The following is a 20,176-nucleotide window of genomic DNA, read 5'->3' as shown; positions in this document are numbered from 1 at the left end:
AATATGCTGTGTTAGCAAGGAAAAATCAAAGAACACCTACTGCTATTGAGAAATTTAATGTTGTGTTAATAGCATTTCTTCCCCTGTGTTAACCCAAAGAAGCTTTCTGTATTATTCAGTATTAAGGAAGTGGGTGGGCTGGTTGACATTTGGAGCTTAAAAAAAAAAAAAAAAAAAATCAAGAGTGTAAACACTCCTGATTGACAGTTCCACCTTTTGGGATGTGTTCAGCACTGCAGGGTTTTGTGACCTAGTAGTTCAAAACTCAAGGGAAGAGAAGTGTTTAAGAACTAATATTTTATTCTAGCAGTGAAAAACTTCATACTAAATCTGTGTTATTGTAAATCTAGAAAAATCACCTGTGATTGATTATTTATTTTGAGAGCAGGGAATTCATTGGAAGAAGGCTTTAAAAGCACGATAGTGCTTGGGAGGAGAGAGAGAGAGAGAGAATGTTTTGGGAAGTGATTTCTATTTGATTTCTCCCCCAATATTTGAGCAGGCTCTGATGTTCTTTACTCAATATTCCTGCAAAGCAGGATCCCCTGTGCAGCAGGAATTCAGGCTCACTTGGAGAAGTAACTTTAGTTTGCTTTTAGAAAAGGATTCACAGCATTAGAATCCAAAAGATTTGTAGAAAAAGCAGTTGCATTTTCCATTCAGGCTCAATGTGAGAAGCTGAAAAATAGAGAGGAAATCTGCATTTATCAGTGAAGTGTAGGTGGCACAGAATGTCTGCTGTTGATTTTGGGAAGCCTGTGAGGGTTTGAGCTGAAGTGTTTGATGATTTAAGACACAAATATTGCCTTGTATTCTGAGTCAGGAGGCCAAGCAGGTAAATGGGGAGTGAGAAAGAAGTGGTGGGAGGTGAGGGAAAGCAGAGAATCTCTCACATATCATAACTCTTCTTTTTTAAAATAAACTCTCTTTAAAGTGACCTTGCAATCTAAGAAGCTAACAAGCTCAGAAACATTTAAATCCCACTGGTCACCTAATATTTATCACCAAATTGTATCTTCTCTCTAAAAATCATAAAGTTACATTAAATGTGTATTTAAAGACACTTGGAAATCGTTTACTGCATGCATGAAATGATACTTGGTACAGCTTTCAGTATGCACACTTAGCTAAACTTCAGACAAACACCATGTAAAAGTTTAAGAAAGCCTGTGTGTATAATCTGTAATTTTAATTTGTTAATTCCATATATTTAACTGTGTTTTTTCACTATTTTTGTCTTACCTTCACCTCTTTTTTTTTTTTTTCTGTGTCATTCTCCTCTTTTACTTCATCTGAATCCCTGATTTTATTTTATTTTACCATCTTCCCATCTTGCTGTTTGTCCAACAGAACAACAAAACCTGCTCCTCATCTCGATGGGTAAGAATCCTTTCTTATTTCTCAAATGATTGCTGAAGTTTGAGGGTTATATTGAAAGTAGACAACAATGAGGAAACAAATTCTTAACTCTGTGGAAATTATACAATGGGATGAGATAGAAAACAAAAGTTTCAGTTCTATAAAAATTTCAAGTTGCAACTTATTTCCTAAATCTGGACAAAAACTTGAATTGTCTTAAATCCTAGGATTATTTCTTTAAAACTGCTTGCTGCCCTCAGCCCATAAATTTGGGACTTGAATTGCCAAACTTAATATATTTGAGCAGTCATCTCTTTTGGGGCTTGTTTTTATCCCTAAAATTTATGGGGCAAATGGAAGACAGGAAGAGAAATGTGGTACCACAAAACAAAACCAAGGATTCCTTTATTTTAACTGTCCCTGCAATGCCAGAGGGGAATTGTATCCTGGGTTTGTAGAGATCTATAAATTCTGCTTCTCTGGGGAGTTCTGTCATGTTTATAGATGGGCTCTTGATCTCTATTGCACAAAACTGCAAAAATAGAAGGGTGGGTTAGGAATTTTAATCTGTTTACCCTGCTCTTGTTGAGGAGATGAGACTGCTTCAGTTTGAGGCAAGTACTTGATGTCAGACTGGATCTTTGTTTCACATTGCATAAAAATCTTAGCGTTGTTGTCAACGTTCAACTTAAAATCATTAAAAAATCTTATTTAATGCGTTAAGAGCTCAATGTTTCTATCTCAGACTGACTTTTGAAATGTGGAATTAATTGGAAAATCACCACAATGATTCATAGACGTTTTGTACTTTGTAACTACTTCCTTTCTGCAGTGTGCACGTTGTCTTTGGGCTGGTTATTTCTGGCTTTGAAGTCATAGAACAGATAGAAAATCTCAAAACCGACACGGCCAGCAGGCCCTACGCAGACGTGCGAGTCATTGACTGCGGGGTGCTGCTCACCAGCTCGGCCAAGGAGGGTGAGTTCCCAGGAGTTCACTCAACATTCCCAAAATTCATCGTGTTCATCTGTGGGAAATGGATTTGTAGGGAATTCTCCAAGCCTGACAGAAGGCTCACACTGTGTGTGCATCTGGGTGTAAACTTTGAGATGGGAAATGCTGATTTAGAAATGCCATGGAATAGGACAGACATTGCTGAGGGAGAAATGGAGCCAGAAACAAACTTCAAAGGGTGGCCTTGGAAATAGGCCTGGGTACTTTGGGGAAATAGAACAGGAAAGATGCATTGGAGTGACACCCACGAGGGGTAATTTTAGATGATTGGCTTTAAGGCATTTTCAGCATGGTGTGGCTAAAGCTGATGGGACAAGAAACACTTATCATGTATTATAATTAAATAATAGTTAGCTTCTAATTATAATAACATAAATTAAAACCTCTGTATTGTCTCATCCTTCACATGAGAATGAAAATGGAATAAAAGTTTTTAAAGCACCTCTCAGTTGCCCCAGCTCTGGGTTAGAAAAGGGTTTAATCCAACACCCCCCTCCCAGGAGCTGTTCCTGATCTCTCTTCTTGCTGTGCTGCAGAACCTGCTGAGTGACAGAGTGGGGAGAGAATGCAAGAAAATAGAGATAGTGCAGAAGGTGATCTGGCCCCTGAGGAGCTGCAGCTGTACTGATTACCAAAGATTAGGGACAGGCCTGCCCTTAACAGGCCACAGCTGTGTCCAGTGAGGTTGAGTGCTATAAAACAGTGGGTTAGGGGGCTGAGAAGAGTTGGAGATGGTTGGGTGTGCTGTGAGGAAGGAGGAGTCAGTGCTGTGAGGAGCTGCATGTGAGACATCACCAAGAAGGTATGGGAGCTTCCCAATGACAGAGTTCCTTTTGTTCTTCATGGGTCTCAGGGTGCCTTGTCCCCTCTTGAAGCAAATAGGGAAGAACCCAAGGTCTGCTGGAGTTGAATCAATAGAATTGTACCAGTGTGACCCTGGGAGCTCAGGGATTTCCCCCAGAACAGGAGGGACTGTAATCACTGAGAATTGAAAAATAAGATAGGTGATGATGTATCAGAAGTTCAAACAGAAATGAGTGGGTCAGCAAAGGGCTTAATCCAACACTCATGTCCTCAGAGAGTACAACAATTCCACCAACAGCTAAAAATCATTGTGCTAGACATGTAGAATCTTAATTCTTGCAAGCCTGTAAAATGTAAATCTTGGTGTAGGAGAGCAAAGCACAGCAAAAAAAAAAAAAAATTCTGCCCTCAACATTTGTCCCCTGTTCATGTTAGAGGTTGACATGGCAAACTCAAAAAGGAATCAAAAATTACTTTTCTGGGGTTTTTTGAAAGAGGGAGATACAAGTGCACTTTTCTTAAAGTTGGATTTTGTACACTCTCAAAGGTTTAAAGATTCTGTAAAGTCAGTATATGCAATATATGTGGTCGAGCTTATTTTCCTTTTCATGAAGATTCATAGAGAATAAATGATCTTAAAAATATGTTTGGACAGTCTCTGTGAATTAGTGGAGTGTTATAAATTTGCATTTTCTACCTAATTTCTGATTTTCCTTAGGATAAGGTGGTAATTTATCTCCTTTAGAGAAAGTCAAGAGGAAAAAGTCTAGTGTAAAAGTGTGAGGAATCAGAAAAGAGGAAATAACAAAATTTTAAAAATAAAAAATACGCAACTGGGCCAGCAACTAATTTATTCTTAATCTTTGATTTGCAACCTGTGCATTGTTTCTAAAAGTACTTAATTTTTTTACTATAAGTGGTCTTTGCTTATCTGTGTATTTTGTCTTTGCTGGAAAATATTTGTATAATACCAACATGGATTTAGACTGGGAACAGTCAGATGAATTTTTATTTTGATTCTTTGATATTGTGAAAAAGTTCACAGAGCTTTTCTAAAATGGCCCATTTGTATATTTCTGCATCTATAAAATGATGTGCTTTGTGCTTTTACATGCACACACATGTGCACAGTGTCAATTGAAAATATCTCTTCAAGCTTTGGAGAAGAAGAAGAAAGTTTGCTCTGACTCAGAAGCCTCAGAGTCCTCTTCCAGTGCATCCAGCTCTTCAGAATCCTCCTCTGAGAGTGAGGCTGAGAATGAAAGGAGCAGGAGGAAAAAGAGGAAAAGAAGAGCTAAAACCAAACAGTCCAGGAAACGAAGGAAGGAGGAGAGGAAGAAGGAGGATTCAAGGTGCAAGCGAACCTCAAGCCAAAGACGGTGACTGGTCTCTAAAATCTAATAATTGCAGTAAAATCTGGGAATTCTGCTTTGTTTTCATGAAGTGCTCAAGCAGTAAATATGAAAATGCTTTTAAGTTTGGAGTTTGCTGCATGATTTTATTAACAAACAAAAAACCCTAAAGTTGAGCCTGTTGAGTTTTCCATTAAATGGAAGATCTCTGTAGATAAAAGCAAGAGTGATGTTGAAATGACTCAATTCCAGCATGTAAAACTATTCAGGGCTCAGCACACCTGTGTAAAAGTGAGAGTTCAGGCTTATTGCAGAACTTGGTACATATATTTGATTATCTTTTAAAAATATTTCTCAACAAGTTGTAAATGAAAAGCAGAATTATTTGCTGTAAGGCAAGAACTGAACTTTCTCTCCAGTAATAATGGCCCATCCTCCCTTTAGTCTAAAATGGGTTGTGGACACATCTTGCTTGTTAAGCCAGATCTAAGTTTGCTGCATCTTCTCTTGGGACCCAGCTGGCCAAGGGATTTATTTCCCATCTAACTGTGATTTCTCCCCCTGCTCTTTGCCTTGGCAGCCTTTCTGACAAGAGCGATGTCGCAGACAAAGTCGACCTTAGCACCAAGCGGGACAAGCCCGTGGTACGTCCTGAGGAAATCCCCCCAGTGCCTGAAAATAGATTTTTGCTCAGAAGAGATGTGCCTGTTGTCAATGTAGAGCCTGAACCGTAAGGAACTCTGAGCTTTTTATTCTGACTTGCTGAAATTTGTGCATGAAATATTCCTGTTAACATTCTCTTCCTGGTGCTGCTGACTGCAGTGTCAGAATTGCTGCATGTGGTCATTTCATTGCCCTTTTTACAGTTCCTTTTCCTTGTGACCTGTGCCAAGGGTTTTCAGTGAGATCTTCAGATGATTTCATTGATCTTTAAGGGTGTTAAACTCAATTAAAAACTATTAATGAATAATTTCAGAAGTAATCATGCAATGCAAACCACAGGAAATACTTGATTGCAAGGGGAACTTGGGATTGGGAGAGGTGATTTTTCATCTTTCTTAGACTGATGAAGAAACTTTGGTTCAGAATCAATCTGGAATTTCATGACTTTAGCAGTGTTTGAGAATAAGAGAAAAAGCTCTTCTTTTGCTACTAAGGAAGTCACAAGTTCATGAGATGCTTTCAATGTGTTTTTGTACCTCCACTGTCAAATTTCATTGCTTTTGTAGCTGAGCTAGTCCATTGCAGTGGCTTAGCTCTAAAATCAATGTTGGGTTTGTTTGGTGTTGGGTTTTTATATTGCCTTAATGGTACAGTTTCCTGTAACCCTTTTCTTGGAACATCACTCACATTCCCAAAGATTTACTCACTACTTTGGGGGATATTACAGGGGCTGAAAGAAGCAAAGCTTTAAAACCTGTCAACTATCCTGAACTGAGATCCTGAAACTCTTCTGCCCATGTTATGTTCAGGATTTGTGCCCCAAACAAAAGTTAACCTCTTGTGACAGTGTTTTGCAAGTTCATTGTTAGCATTAATTTTTGTGTCAAGAGATCAGGCTGCACATTTGGTTGGAAACAAATACATGTTGATTTGCCTTTTGTTGCAGAACTCTCTCGCTTTGTTTCTTCAAAAAAACCACAGAATTCTGTCTGAAAATGAATAAGATGATGAATATTTCTCATTTTTAACTTAAACTAATTGTAAGTTAATTGTGTTTCTTGCTGTGTAACTTCATACTTTATTAATTTATGTAGGAAGCTTCTTGATGCTGCACCAGTTCTGACTGACCAGAAACCATCAGTCTCTAAATCTGGACGAAAAATTAAAGGAAGAGGCACAATAGTATGTGACAATTTTATTTATTTCTTTATTTCCTCTCACTCAGAGTAACATCCCTGACTTTGAGCTTTGAATTTCCCTGGAGGGCTTTGTATGATACTTTATTTACATGTTGTAGGATCCAGTTTAGAAAGCATTGAAATCCTGTCAGGTAGTTGATTTTATAACACTTCTTTTCCATCCTTCCTGTGACTTCTTTTAACTTAAAAATTGTTTGGAGGAAAAAATGCCTAAATGGAATGTTTGGGAATAGTTAGGTAAATAAAGACTTGGGGAAAAATAACTTAAAGTGGAGTGTAATTGGCTTCTGCCAGATATTGGGGTTTCTGTCTTTTTTTTCATCATTTTGGCACCCTCTCAGCAAAATTAAGAGTGCAAAAGATGTCATTTAGGGCTGGCAGTTGGAGAAACACATTTTTCTTCTATCTCTTATAGTCTTTATTAGCACAGCTTCTGTCCAGGTGTGATGTTTTTCAAAATAATTGTTTGTAGGTTCCACGAGACTCTGGAGTATAAAATGTGAGAATTAGGGAGGTCCATGACACCCTGCAATTTGTTAGGCCATTCTTCTATAAAAGCTGGTTTTCAAGTAGTCATTGCTTCAGCTGAAACAATAGTGAAGCTCAGGTTATCTTGATTTTGGTTTTTTATATAAGAAGGATGTTTTAAAGCTGCCTGCAATTACCTGGATAAATAAATGCATGCATCTTTGTGACTTTATTCTGGGGGACAATGCTTTTTTTCCCCCATTTTATTGCATTTATAAGTGGCTCAAAATAATTGAGTCAAATCCAGATGTGCTTTTATTGAGTCAAGGAGGATCTGATTTCCTCACAGAATTTACCTAAGTGTGTATCCCACTGGGTAATGGAAAATGAGTTAGCAGTAGCAGAGTTCTTCTTTCTCTGCTGCACAAGTAGCTCTTGTTGCCTACTTAAATCCTCTGCCTAAGCATAATTTTTTTAATGTGAAGCTTCATTGCTCTTTTTTGTGAAAGAGTTTTGAGGGGTTTTTTGTGGGTTTTTTTTTTTTTTTGTGTTCAGTTTCTTATTTTTTTAATTGCTTTAAAGTGACTTAATCTGGATTCCCATTTCTGAAGAGCAGTAACTTTTGCAATGGGGTTTGTCTTTGCTCCTACAAACCATGAAGAGTTTGAAGTGAAACATCTGTGCTATAAAAACGAGGGTGGTTATCTGCAATAATTGCATTATTCCAAAAGGGAATCCGTGGCCTCCTCCTTGATTCTTCCTTTCGCATTTCCAAAAGCTGCCTGAGCTGCTGGCCTCTCTCAGGCCTAGAAGTCTATATAAAGGTATAAAAGGTGCAGCAGCTGTGTAAGGAACCCTTGCTGTGTGTGTTTGCTGTGCCAGCGCTATCACACCCCGCCGCGGTCGCGCTCCTGCTCCGAGTCGGACGATGAGGAGAGCAGCGAGACCCCTCCCCACTGGAAGGAGGAGATGCAGAGGCTGCGGACGTACCGAGCCCCCAGCGGGGAGAAGTGGAGCAAAGGAGACAAGTAAGAGCCTCCCCACCACAGCTCTGAGATGTCCTGGCCTTTGGGAAGCCCTCATTGCTTGTGTAGATGTAACCACAGCAGTACCAGGATGAGAGGAAACAGCCTCAAGTTGTGCCAGGGATAGATTAGATATTAGGAATTTTTTTTTTTCGCAGAAAAAATATGCTGCCCAGGGAAGTGTGGAGCCCACCATCCCTGGAAGTGTTCAGAGAACATGTGGATGTGGCACCTAAGGATATGGTTTAGTGCTGAACCAGGTGGTGGGACTTGGTGATCTTAAAGATCTTTTCCAGCCTTAAGGATTCAGTGATTTCCTTCTCCTCAAAGTGGACTACATGGTTTCTTTGGAGTAAAACAATCAAGTCCACTAAGCCTTTATTGTTTTAGTTGTATGTTCTTTCAGCAGTTACAAACTGTGTGATGGATGGAAGTCAGCTCTCCAGAATTCCTGATGGCTTGATAATAAATATGAGCTTCTATCAAATTACAGGAGATAAATCTTAAAAGGAAAACTTAAAAATATTATATGTAATTAGTAGTGCATAATTGCATATGTTTCAGATTATTCTTTTTTATGTACTGAGATGTTTTAAAACTTGTATTTAAATATGGTTTTAGGATCCTGCTTTGTAGAGGTCAAAGTCCTGCAGACTGAGGTAATTAAAACTTTAAATCTCTTTACACAGGTCTTAAAAGATGCAAAACTTGCTTGTGTTGGCTGATTTATTTCTTAGGGAGAAGTAGCTCTTGATAGAGATGCAATTCTACATCTTAAAATGAGTGTAAGGAACTCAAAGCAATTCTCTGGTATTAAAATGTGCGCTAGGGTTTACGTAAACTTATTTAAAATTAAGTTTAAAAATACTTAATTTATATAAAGGTTTTTAAAGCTTTTGCACTTAGTCTGGGGTTTTTTTGTTTGTTTTCCAGGTTGAGTGACCCCTGTACCAGCAGGTGGGATGAGAGAAGTGCATCCCGGAGATCCAGGTCTTGGTCCCATAACGGTTACGCTGATCTGAGCACTGTGAGATACTCCAGCCATCACAAGAAGCACAGGAAAGAGAAGAAGAAGGTGAAACATAAAAAGAAATCTAAAAAGCAGAAGCACTTCAAGAAGCACAAGCAAACGAAGAAAAAGAAAACATCAGCCTCATCAGATGTAGAATCCTCTCATTCCTTCCACAGGAGGACAAAATCATCTTGTGATCGTGAGAGGAAATCTCGTTCTTCCTCATTGTCTTCCAGGCGTTCATCCAGGAGGGACTGGTCTAAATCTGATAAGGAAGACCAGAGCTTGTCATCCTTATCAAGCAGAGGGTCTCGATCATACTACAGGTCCAGATCCAGGTCTAGATCTAAATCAAGATCTTACTCCAGAAGAAGTTCTAGATCAAGATCAGCCTCTAAATCTTCGCGATCTCAAAGTAGGTCACGGTCAAGTTCTAACCCCAGGCAGCAAAAGACTGTTCCCAATTCTCCACGGAATATTTCAGCACGGTTAAATGACACTAAGCTGACCAAGACTGCTGAGCCTGTCCGAGCTGTGATCCTGCCCAGTGACAAGGTCATCGTGCCACCAGTTGTCCCAGAAAACCTCCCTGTCATACCCTTAAGTGACAGCCCCCCACCTTCAAGATGGAAACCCGGGCAGAAACCTTGGAAGCCATCGTATGAGCGAATTCAGGAGATGAAAGCTAAAACAACCCACTTAATTCCCACCCAAACTAATTACAATTTAGTGGTGGTTAAGGAGGCCAACACTTCTTCCTCCTATCGCAAGCAGGAGAGGAGCTCCGAGAGCGATCGGAGCGGTTACTCCAAAGGCCGCAGCGACAGGAGCTCCGAGAGCTGGCCCAGGTCCAGGAGCAGGTCCTCTCGAAGCCGCTCCTACTCAAGATCTTACTCAAGGTCTAGAAGCCCATCGAGCTCCAGGACAAAATCTCCTTCCTCTGGCAGGTCACCGTCCCCCAGTAAATACCGCAGTGACAGGTCGGGGTACAGCGAGTCCACGTCCGACTATTCCCTCAGCGATGAGGACAGGCACAGGAGCAAAAGGAAATCCACATCCAGCGATCCCAAAGCCCGGGGCCTCAAACCGAGGCAGGAAACGAGCTCTGATAGCACTTTGCCTTACAAGCATCCAAAAGACTACGATGAGTCTTCCCAAGGGCTGAAGGAGAGTGACAGTTTGTCATCCTCAGACTTGTCCTCTGACAGTGAGCGCTCTGCCAAAGCCAAAGCGGTCCAAGAAAAAGAAGGCCGCTTTCCTTTAGAAGGGGATGCTGAGAAACAGGATAAAAATGGCTTAAGTTGTGAGAGAGGGGAGGAGAAAGGCAAGGGTGAGCGGGATTCTGATCACTCCAAAAAGAAAGCAGCTAAGGAGAAATGCTCGGAGCAGCCCAGAGGTGGTGCAAAAACAAAACGCAAATCCTACTCAGGTAGCAAATGGGACTCGGAGTCCAACTCTGAAAGAGGAGAGGCAAAGCATAACAGGGGGGATTCCAGACCCTCCTCTGGGAAAGAAGAAGGAGAGGCCACCTCAGGGTCTGACACAGAGCTTAGTGTTACTAAAAGGATAAAAAAACAATCCAATTCCTCAGAGGGCTTTTTGGGTTCTGACTGCACATGGAAGACAAGCAAACAGTTGTCGTCTTCTGAGTCTGAGAGTTCTTGTTCCAGCTCAGCAGACACTCGAGGCAAGTTGAAAAAACACAAACATGGGTTGAAAAAGACTCCTAAAAAATCACATTCCAAAAAAGCAAAAGAAAAATCGAAAGGTAAAAAGGAGAAAAAACACAAAGTCCAGAAAAGAAAAGAAATGTTTCATTGGCAGCCCCCCCTTGAGTTCGGGGAAGAAGAGGATGATGAGATAAATGAAAAGCCGGTTACCAAGGATGATAAAAAAGAAAAGCAGCTTAGCAGGGACATAAAGGATAAAAAACAAGTTTATGAAAAGGATGAAATAGCCACAGATAAAATGGGAAATGGTGAAAAGTCGTGTATGAATGAAAACCTTTTAGATAAAAACACCACATGTGGGGCCTCGCCAGATCGCAGCAACCTTAATAAAGAGCCCATTGAAACAAGCACTTCCACTGGTATTTTAAACTCAGGAATAAACGTGGCTGCCTGCAAGAGTGAGATTAAACAAGCTGAAGAAAATAACCAGAATGGGCTGGAAGATGTTATTCAGACAGATGACAACATGGAGATTTGTACTCCGGATCGTAACTCACCGGGCAAGGTGGATGTGGATGTTTTGTCTCCTGTCATTCTCACTGCTAAACCTTTAAGTGCTGGTGTAAAAAAAGAGTTACAGGTTGAGACCCCTGAGCAAGATGCTGTTAAACTGGGAAACAACATAAGGGACTTTATTAATAGTAAAGAAGAAAAAGAAACGGGAAGGCAAGAAAATAACTCTACCCCTGTGTCTGGTGCTAAAGACTGTAGTTTAAAAAGTGAAATTTCTGAAAATACACCAAGCAATATGATAGACAATAAATGGAAGCCTTTGCAAGGTGTTGGTAACTTAAAACCAGCAACAATCAGTATGACCACGGAGGTTAAAAATGTAGTATCAGCACCAGAACCCAAGCCAGCAGGCTTAAGAATTGAAATAAAAGCAAAAAATAAAGTACGGCCTGGGTCTCTCTTTGATGAAGTGAGGAAAACAGCCCGGCTAAATCGTCGGCCAAGGAACCAAGAAAGTTCCAGTGAGGAGGAGTCTCCGAGCAGAGATGACAACAGCCCTTCCAGGAGTCTCAGCAGGTCACGAAGTAAATCTGAGTCTAAATCCAGGCACAGAACCAGGTCCATATCCTACAGTCACTCGAGGAGTCGATCCCGAAGTTCTACATATTCATACAGGTGAGAAGCATGTGCTGCTCCCACAGCCAGCCCTGGCAAACTGAATGTTCTGATGTTTTCAAGGAATGCTTTTCAGGTTGTGTTTTTTGTGTTCTGACAGCCCTGTGTTAGAAAAGAAACAGAATGGTTTGGGTTGGAAGAGACCTTAAAGACCATTCATGGGCAGGGACACCTTCCATTATCCCAGGGTGCTCCAAGTCCTGTCCAGCCTGGGTTTGGACACTTCCAGGGATCCAGGGGCAGCCACAGCTTCTCTGGGCACCCTGTGCCAGTGTGAAGTGCCCTCCTTGTCCTGTCCCTCCATCCCTTGTCCCAAGTTCATCTCCAGCTCTCCTCGAGCCCCTTTAGGCCCTGCAAGGGGCTCTGAGCTCTCCCTGGAGCCTTCTCCTCTCCAGGGGAACATTCCCAGCTCTCCCAGCCTGGCTCCTGAGCCGAGGGGCTCCAGCCCTTGGATTAACTCAGGGGCCATATCACCCAGCAAGTATGGAATAAATATTTAGCTAGAAAACGAAAGTTTTGTAACTTCTTCTGGTTCCCACGTTCTGCTGCTCTTCTCCTCAGCTGTGCTCTCTCTTGATGTCCTTGGCTGTAGGTCCAGGAGTTACTCGAGGAGCCGGAGCCGGGGCTGGTACAGCCGAGATCGCTCCAGGAGCCGCAGCAGTTCCTACCACAGTTACAAGAGCCGTAGGTGAGTTCACCCAGCTGGAAACTGTGCCAAACATGTTCCCCTGCTCTTGTTCCCCCTCTCCCCCTGCCCTCTTCAGCACTTTTGGTTTCTGTTGACTAAAAACCCCTCTGTGGTGTTGGTTTTTGTCAGTCGGAGCTACAGCAGGAGCCGATCCAGGAGCAGTTCCTATGGGCACCACAGTCGATCCAGGTATGGATTTGATGTCTTGTGAAAGCTGACCTAGAACAGAGGCTGGACAGAGCTAAAGAATAAAGCAGGGATTTATTAAAAGGATCTCCTCAATGGATGCACCTTGGGCAGCACAAGAGCCCAGCCAGGGCTGCACCCAAGATGAACCAAAATGGCCCCAAAATGCACCAGCGCTCCCGGGCTCTCTCCCTGGGATCAGTTCTGCTCCATTTGCATCTTGCAGTTCATTGTCCCATCCCAGCTTTAGCCCCTGCAGTCCCACCCTGCTTGTTTTTCTCTCTCCAGCCCACGGGGTTTGTGCTCCTGGGCTGAGATTTGGATCATTTGTCCTTGGTGCCCAGCTGGAGCAGGAATTGTTTTGTCTCCCTGCTCTGTGCACAGAGCTCAGCATGCCCTGATGTGAAGCTCAGACCCACACACTAAAGCAGCACAGAACCTGAAAAACATAAAAGCTAAAACCTGAATCACATCAGGTTGTGCTTTTGTACAAACTCTGCAAGAAATGTGCTGCCCATCAAATCATCTTAGTATAAGTTTACTTTGATTTACATTTCTTTAAAATAGACTATCATATAATTATTGTCTATGAAACTATTATATATCATGCATACTACCTATTTTATTATACATACTGTAATACAAATGCATATCTAAATACATATTTATTTATAAAAATACTTTGTAAGATTACTTTTATCTCATAGAATCCCAGAATGGTTTGGGTTAGACAGGACCTTAAAAATGATCCAACCCCTTGCCATGGGCAGGGGCACCCTTCCCTAGACCTGGGTGCTCCAAGCCCCATCCAGCCTGGCCTTGGACACTTCCAGGCATCTGTAGTACTTAAAACTATTATTATAATATCATGATGGCAACTTGAATCAAAGCAAAATGAACACAAGACACTTTCAAAAGCTGAAAATCACCAAACCATCCTGGCATTACAATTGTAGGTAATGCCCTAAGTAGAAGTGAACACACTTGCTTTTGTTTTTTTAAATAATATTGAGTTATAAATGGAATTGCTTGGCTTGCTTTCAGAAGTATCAGCAAACAAGAATTTTACTAGAAATAAAAGGAACAGCACAATGCTTTATAAATGCTTAGTATCTCCTTCCTAATAAAATTTGAGATTTTTACTGTTACTTTGAAGATTGTTGTTGTGTGGAAACATTTATAAAGCATAGAATTGTTTGCCACGTCGTAATTGCTATACATGCCCTCATACCTCTGTATAAATATCCTTTAAAGCAGCATTTAAAACAACATTTTAGCCCAGAAATATGAATTCAGTATTACTTTTTCCCCCTTTAAAGCAGGTCCTACACCTATGACAGTTACTACAGCAGGAGTCGGAGCAGGAGCAAGAGGAGCGACAGCTACCGGAGATCTCGGAGCTACGACCGGAGATCCAGGTGGGTCTGATCCTGCCTGGCTGCACCAGGATTTGCTGGACACAAACAGGGGATGTTGAACAAGGCCAGAGTGCTGCTTTTTCCCCATAAGAATAAGAAATACACTCAGCAAAAGTAATAATTCAGACTAAATTCCCGTTAAAATCAGAGCGCGCATGCGAGCGAGGAAGTTGGAAGTTTTGACATTCCAAATAGGAGGATGGGGAAGCAGCCAGGATAAGGAAAAGTTGATTTTCCAGTTCATTCTATCCATGCATTCAAAATCAGCACTTTTTCCCAGAGAAATGAAGTCCCCATCCCTGGAAGGGTTGCAAACTTGTGGCAATGGCATTGAGGACATGGTTTAATAGTGAAGACAGTGGGGCTGGGTTAGCTTGGTGATCTCAAAGGTCTTTGGCAGCCTTAATGATTCCATGATTTGATGTATTATATTTTTAAATAATATCAAGTGTTTTAAAAAACCCACATAGCTCACAAGACTTAACTCAAGTGCTCTCTTATGGATTAAAAGCTGCCTGGTATGCAAAGAATTCCACTGTATGGTAAATTCCTTTTGGTTATGCTGCAGAAATGGATCTAAAACAATCTGGAAGGGAAATTAAAAGTTTTGCTGGAATCCAGATTTCATTTTTAACTTTGCAGAATGTATTTTGAAAGAATATTTTTACCTGCAAATCTGCTGAGTTTGGAATATATTTTATTCTCCTCAGTCCAGGGGATTTATATAAGTGTAAGTGAGCACATTTCACAGAGATCAGAGATATGGAGAGTTGTAGATACATTTAATTACACTGATGATTTGTTTTATACCTTTTAATGTGCCTTCTATTAGTAATAAATCAGGTTTCTAAGACTACTGTACATTTCATCCTCTCCTCATATAAATTTTTTCACAGCTTTATACCAGCTCTCAATGGACTTTGCTCTCACCCATTTGCACAAGACAACTTTCATCTTGTGTTGGAGGGGGGAAAATTAATGAGTTTTAATGAAGAATGTGAAAATAAACTTAAAAACCATTGCTTTATTAAGTTGAGGAGCTTCAGTGTGTGATTAGGAAATGCTCACCTTTCACTTAGAAAGCTTCCCTTACAGGCAGGAGGCTGGAAAATCTCTGAAAGCTTGTTCTGTGTAATTTGAACGTGGCCTGTGGCTTGTCTGGAACCATCTGGGCTCTGTGTTGACATTTGGCCAGGTGCTGAGCTTGGAATTTGTCTGGAGGAGCCAAAACATTTTAAATACAATTTCCACACTGCAGACACACAAACACACCTCTGTTGTGGTTATGGGGCCTAAGTTTTAAGACCCTCCTTCAAACATGAAAATAAAATTTATAAATCAAGGATTTGTGAAATTATGCTAGTTGAGAAATACTTGCAGTGTAAAATTCCAGTTGTTAGAGTACACTTCTCACTCAGCTCAATTAGCTTTTATAAAAACATAAATTTTGGATGGTTTTTAGCTGTAACAGAGAAAGCAAGAAGTGACAAACAGTTTGACTTGAGTTACACAGAATTTTCATCATATGAATTTAATGATTATTTCCATTTTGAGTATCCTTTAATGAATCCTTCACTTACAAGAAATATAATTCTCTAAAAGACTGGTGTGTTTTCTTATCTATAACAATTTTTTGACAGGATGCAATTTTAAATTTGAAGCTCAAACTGCAGCTTTGGGGCATTTAAATCTTTTCTGTCCTTGCAGGTCCTACGGCTCCGACAGCGACAGCGATCGCAGCTACTCCAACAACAGGAGCCCCAGTGAGAGCAGCAGATACAGCTGAGGCTGTTCCTTTCAGGATGGAAACTCTGGTCCAGAGTTTTTTCACTGTTACATTCAAAAAAAAACTCTTCTGACAGTGTCACAAGTGAAGGTTGTTTGCTGAATTAGCTGAAACTTAACTCTGCTTACAGAGAGAAGGACTGAGCTCAACAGCTGATGTCATTTTTTATTTTTTTTATGTCAAATGCAACTTTTACAAAATAATAATAATAAAAAAAGCCCAGTTTGGTTTTCCTTGAATCAGCTTTTCCAAGCCATGTATTACACACTTAGGTGAATTGCTGCTGCCACTTTTTGGGTGCAGCAGTCAGGACTGTCTTCAAAAACACCTTAGGAAAGATGTGCTAGCAACTATTAAACTGTGAAGTCAATTTCTTAAAAAGGCTGCCATTTCTAGTTGATGAAAATGCTTTTTTATTGCTGGAAGCTGTTTCCATTCTGTCTTGATTGTTGATTATTGCATTCTGTACAGGATATAGGTGAGGAAAACAAAGGCTGCCACTCTGTCTTAATCCCTCCTGAGCTGTGGTGTTCTGGAATTCTGCTGGAAAAGGTGAGCTGATGCCCAGTGGGAATTGTCAAACTGACAAGCAGTGAGCAAAAGTGATGAATGAGTTTGGAGCTTAATATCCAACCTGTCTAATCTTCTTATGTTTAAAAGAGGAATTTTGTCATAAACAGCAATGTCCTTCAGAGACTAAAAATGTGTTTCCAAACACTTCCTGACTTTGATTTTCAGTTCCTATTACAGTGCTTGGCATCCTTCAACACCTTTTGAGTGTTGTAAACCATGAGTGTGTCATGAGTTTGTCCAAAGCACTCTTTCAAACACTGACATGATGATAATTTTTTGAGAAAACCAGCCATAAAGGTTCCTTTATAAAACCTCCTTTATAAAAAAAAGCTCTCTCCCATTCACCATAGGGAATATCAGGTACTGATATTGCAGATATTGAACTATATCTTGTTAAAGCAGGACTACAGAAATACTGGGATGCCTCATAAAAAGCATGAGCAATACCTTCAAAGTAAAGTTTAGTACCAAAAATTACTCTTAAGTTCCAGGCAAATGGCTTGCAAAAATATAAATAGATTCAAGCTGAAGACCATTGAGTAATTCTTGCAATATTCTGATTCAGTTGATTTAAAACAATCTGTAAAGTTTCTGAGGGGGTTTAGAAAGTTGAGGTCTGAGAAGCAGATTTTTTAATGGCATAATGCAACCTGAAAATTGGGGTCTGTAGTGACAAAACCAACGAGCTTTGATTAAAGCTAATGAGCACTGTTGTGCCATAACAGTTTCCATTAATGACTCTCTGCAATATCTGCACATGCTTTCATTTGCTCATTTCCAAGTATTGGAAATTATTTTTCTTAATCTCATCAGGACCCAGTAGCTCTGACAATTGAAAGCAGTAATTTCTCACTGAGGCATCAATTCCTCTCTTTGATTGAATTAAGCTCCCCCAAATTTGATTTTTTTTTTTTTTTTTGGTACACTTATGAAAAGCAAGTTCAAAGGGAGATGGTGATGATTCCCTCCATTTCTGCCCACCCACAGCACATTCCTGATTTTGAATTGGCCATGGAGGTTTTTCACTTTTCTAGAAGTACCCAAAACTCTGCTCTTGCCCCTTTCCTACACTTAAGAGTTTAGTGACAAAGTGAGTGCATGCAACCTTCCCACCCTTTGGCAAACTTCTGATGCTTTTTAGCATTAAATACAGTTAATATCCAAGTCAGGATACATTTACAAACATGTTTCTAACAGCAGCAGCCATCTCAGAATCCTGAACAAATATTTCAGTGATATTTGTTGTAGTTTCATCATTTTCAGTACAGCTGTAACTTGTTTTTTTTTCCCTTTCTAAGAAAATAGAACGAGAGGGTTCATGGTCTTACAAAATATACAAATATAACCATTAGTATTCAATACCTATTAGTGAAACTATTGCTCCAGGATCAGATTTTTATCATATTTCAGATCTGATTTGTCTTTTTAAGGCCAGGAAAAGGTAATAGAAATATGGTCAAACAATTAACTGTAGTTATCAAAAATTACTGCACTATCACTAAAATCTTTCATATCTTTAGTCAAAGGTTTATAAAGCAATTCCATCAGGTAGAGAATGGTTGGGGAGGGGTTGAGGGAAGGGCTGGGGGTATTTTTACTTGGTGAAATCTGTTAAATTGTGCTGCAGATGGAAAATGTCCCCCTGAGCTGGTTTTCTAACGCTGCTCTATGTTTTTGCAATTTTGTTATTCCAAAGTAGTTGCTGTTTGTAAAATAAACTTTTGTACATATCTGCAAATGCTGTTTTCTCTACATCTGGAGAAATCTGGGGTGCTGCTTAAAGGAAACAGGCAGGAAAATTAATAATACACTTTCAGAATCCACTTTTGTCCCTTGCAAGACTCAGACACGAAGTTGCTTTTCCTTTTCTTGACCTACATAGGGGAGCTATTCCTCAGCAGGACTCTGGGTTTACATAATAGTCATTGGAGGAGCAAATATTTTGAAATTTCCAAGTGATTTGAGGTCTCACCATTTCCTCAAGATCTATAAAAGGTTCCTCTCCTTGGTGAAGAGAAACAGTTAAGAGATCTCCACAGCAATCTGGGAGTGGACTGAGCTTCTCCACTCTGCTGAATCTCCTTTCCCAAACACACATTCCCAGACCATTCCCTCAGCATTTTGGAAATGTGCTCTTAGCCCAGGGCAGCAGATGTGGTGCCTTGCAGACTGATCCACCAGGCTCTCACACCTCCTGTTGCACAGAACCTGGGTTTCAGTGCAAGCACTGCCTTTGGCAGGAGGTGAGGAGGATGAGGGCAGGGAGTTCCTGGTGTTTGCAAGGTCTGCAGTGTGATCTGGATAACCTGGCACTGCCTGCCCTTGGGGGGAGTGGCACCAGCACAGAGCAGCTGCAACAGTGAGTGTTGCACCAGGGCAGCACAAACCAGCTTGTCATGGAGTCACCTGGTTGGAAGGGACCTTCAAAGGGACCTTAAAGCCCATCCAGCCCCACCCCTGCCATGGCAGGGACACCTTCCACCGTCCCAGGCTGCTCCAGGCCCTGTCCAGCCTGGCCTTGGACACTGCCAGGGATCCAGGGGCAGCCACAGCTCCTCTAGGAGACCTGTGCCATTACAGAGAAAATTGGGAATTTCTTCCCATTGTCTCATCTAACCCAGTCCCCTTTCAGTTTGAAGCCATTCCCTGTGTCCTATCCCTCCATCCCTCTTCCTCTCCAGCTCTCCTGGAGCCCCCCTAGCCCATGGAAGGGGCTGAGTTCTTCCTGGAGCCTTCTCTTGTCCAGGGGGACATTCCCAGCTCTCCCAGCCTGGCTCCAGCCCTTGGAACATCCCCATGGCCTCCTCTGGACCCCAGAGCTGGACACAGAGCACAGCAGGGTGAGGTGAAAGGGCAGAATCCCCTCCCCAGCAGGGGGCTGGAGGTAGTCACCAACCTTTCTTCAAGAACACAATGTTCTGGATGCTTCCAGAGCTGTGTTCCCTGCAAGAGCCAGTCCTGGGGCTCCCAGGGCTGCTCTCAGGTGCTGCTGCTGTGGAGGGCACGCTGTCACCTTGAGCTGGCTGTGGAGGCAGGGCTGGAGCAGTGCTGGGTAAAAATAGAGTGGTGACACCCAGGCATGGACTGCTCAGGACTGAAACAGGTCTGAAATCCTGCAATGAAGTGAAATCAGTGCTCAGTTAGGAGTGATTTCATCAAAAATAAAATAAAAAAAAATTAAGGTTCTAAGCAAGGTTTGGTGTGCAGGTCTGGGGTTGTTTTGGGAATGGGTTATCCACAGGATGTTGTGGAGTGGCTCTGTCTCCAGTTGCAGGTGAGTGTCTTGTCTCAAATTAAATGAACCATCTGCCTCTGCAACAACTACTTGTAAATCACAGATTTACAAAGCCACAGCATAAACACACTTTCCCTGCACTGTCTGTGCCAAGAGATTCCCTTCCCACTCTGTCACTCCCAAACAAGGGCTGTTTGTCCTTGAGCTCGAGGGGAAGGAGCATTCCCAGTGCTCTTCCCCAGAATCCCTGGGCCTGTGGCAGTGGATTAAATTTCTGTTCTGGCTTTGTGTGGTTCCTGATGATCCCACTCAGAGCAGAGCACCGTGTTTGGATGACCTTGGGCTGCACCCTGGAATCCCATCAGCTGTCATTCCCAAAGGGAACACTGCCTGGGATTCAAATCAGGAGGAAATCAAGCTCTGAGTGCCCCACCCCTGCTTCACATCCATGTCAATAATGCTTTTTTAGGTGGTGGTGGTGGTGAAACAGGAATGATTTTCCACCTGGTACATTAAAACTGCTTACAAATCATCTG

The 20,176-nt window shown here is 41.4% G+C and overlaps 1 protein-coding gene across 4 annotated transcripts in view; it reads left to right on the top strand.

Annotated features, from left to right (window-relative positions):
• NKTR (natural killer cell triggering receptor) overlaps nt 1-18,143 on the top strand; it is a 40,099-nt gene extending 21,956 nt beyond the window's left edge. For 2 of the 4 annotated variants that reach the window (XM_054644756.2, XM_077185392.1), the window contains 11 exons: nt 1,351-1,380; nt 2,192-2,337; nt 4,334-4,556; nt 5,110-5,259; nt 6,287-6,374; nt 7,742-7,887; nt 8,818-11,754; nt 12,347-12,442; nt 12,572-12,631; nt 13,948-14,046; nt 15,754-18,143. In XM_054644756.2, the coding sequence (XP_054500731.2) occupies nt 1,351-1,380; nt 2,192-2,337; nt 4,334-4,556; nt 5,110-5,259; nt 6,287-6,374; nt 7,742-7,887; nt 8,818-11,754; nt 12,347-12,442; nt 12,572-12,631; nt 13,948-14,046; nt 15,754-15,832 (4,054 nt within the window). In that variant the 3' untranslated portion in view covers nt 15,833-18,143. The remainder of the gene's footprint in view (nt 1-1,350; nt 1,381-2,191; nt 2,338-4,333; nt 4,557-5,109; nt 5,260-6,286; nt 6,375-7,741; nt 7,888-8,817; nt 11,755-12,346; nt 12,443-12,571; nt 12,632-13,947; nt 14,047-15,753) is intronic. The other 2 variants (XM_077185361.1, XM_054644765.2) reach the window with 2 other exon arrangements.
• Nucleotides 18,144-20,176: the final 2,033 nt, after the last annotated feature.

This window comes from Agelaius phoeniceus, chromosome 1 (assembly GCF_051311805.1).
Source record: "Agelaius phoeniceus isolate bAgePho1 chromosome 1, bAgePho1.hap1, whole genome shotgun sequence".
In the NCBI taxonomy this organism is placed as follows: Eukaryota; Metazoa; Chordata; class Aves; order Passeriformes; family Icteridae; genus Agelaius; species Agelaius phoeniceus.
The sequence above is the reverse complement of the archived record's forward strand: the minus strand, read 5'-3'. Positions and strand labels throughout refer to the sequence as shown.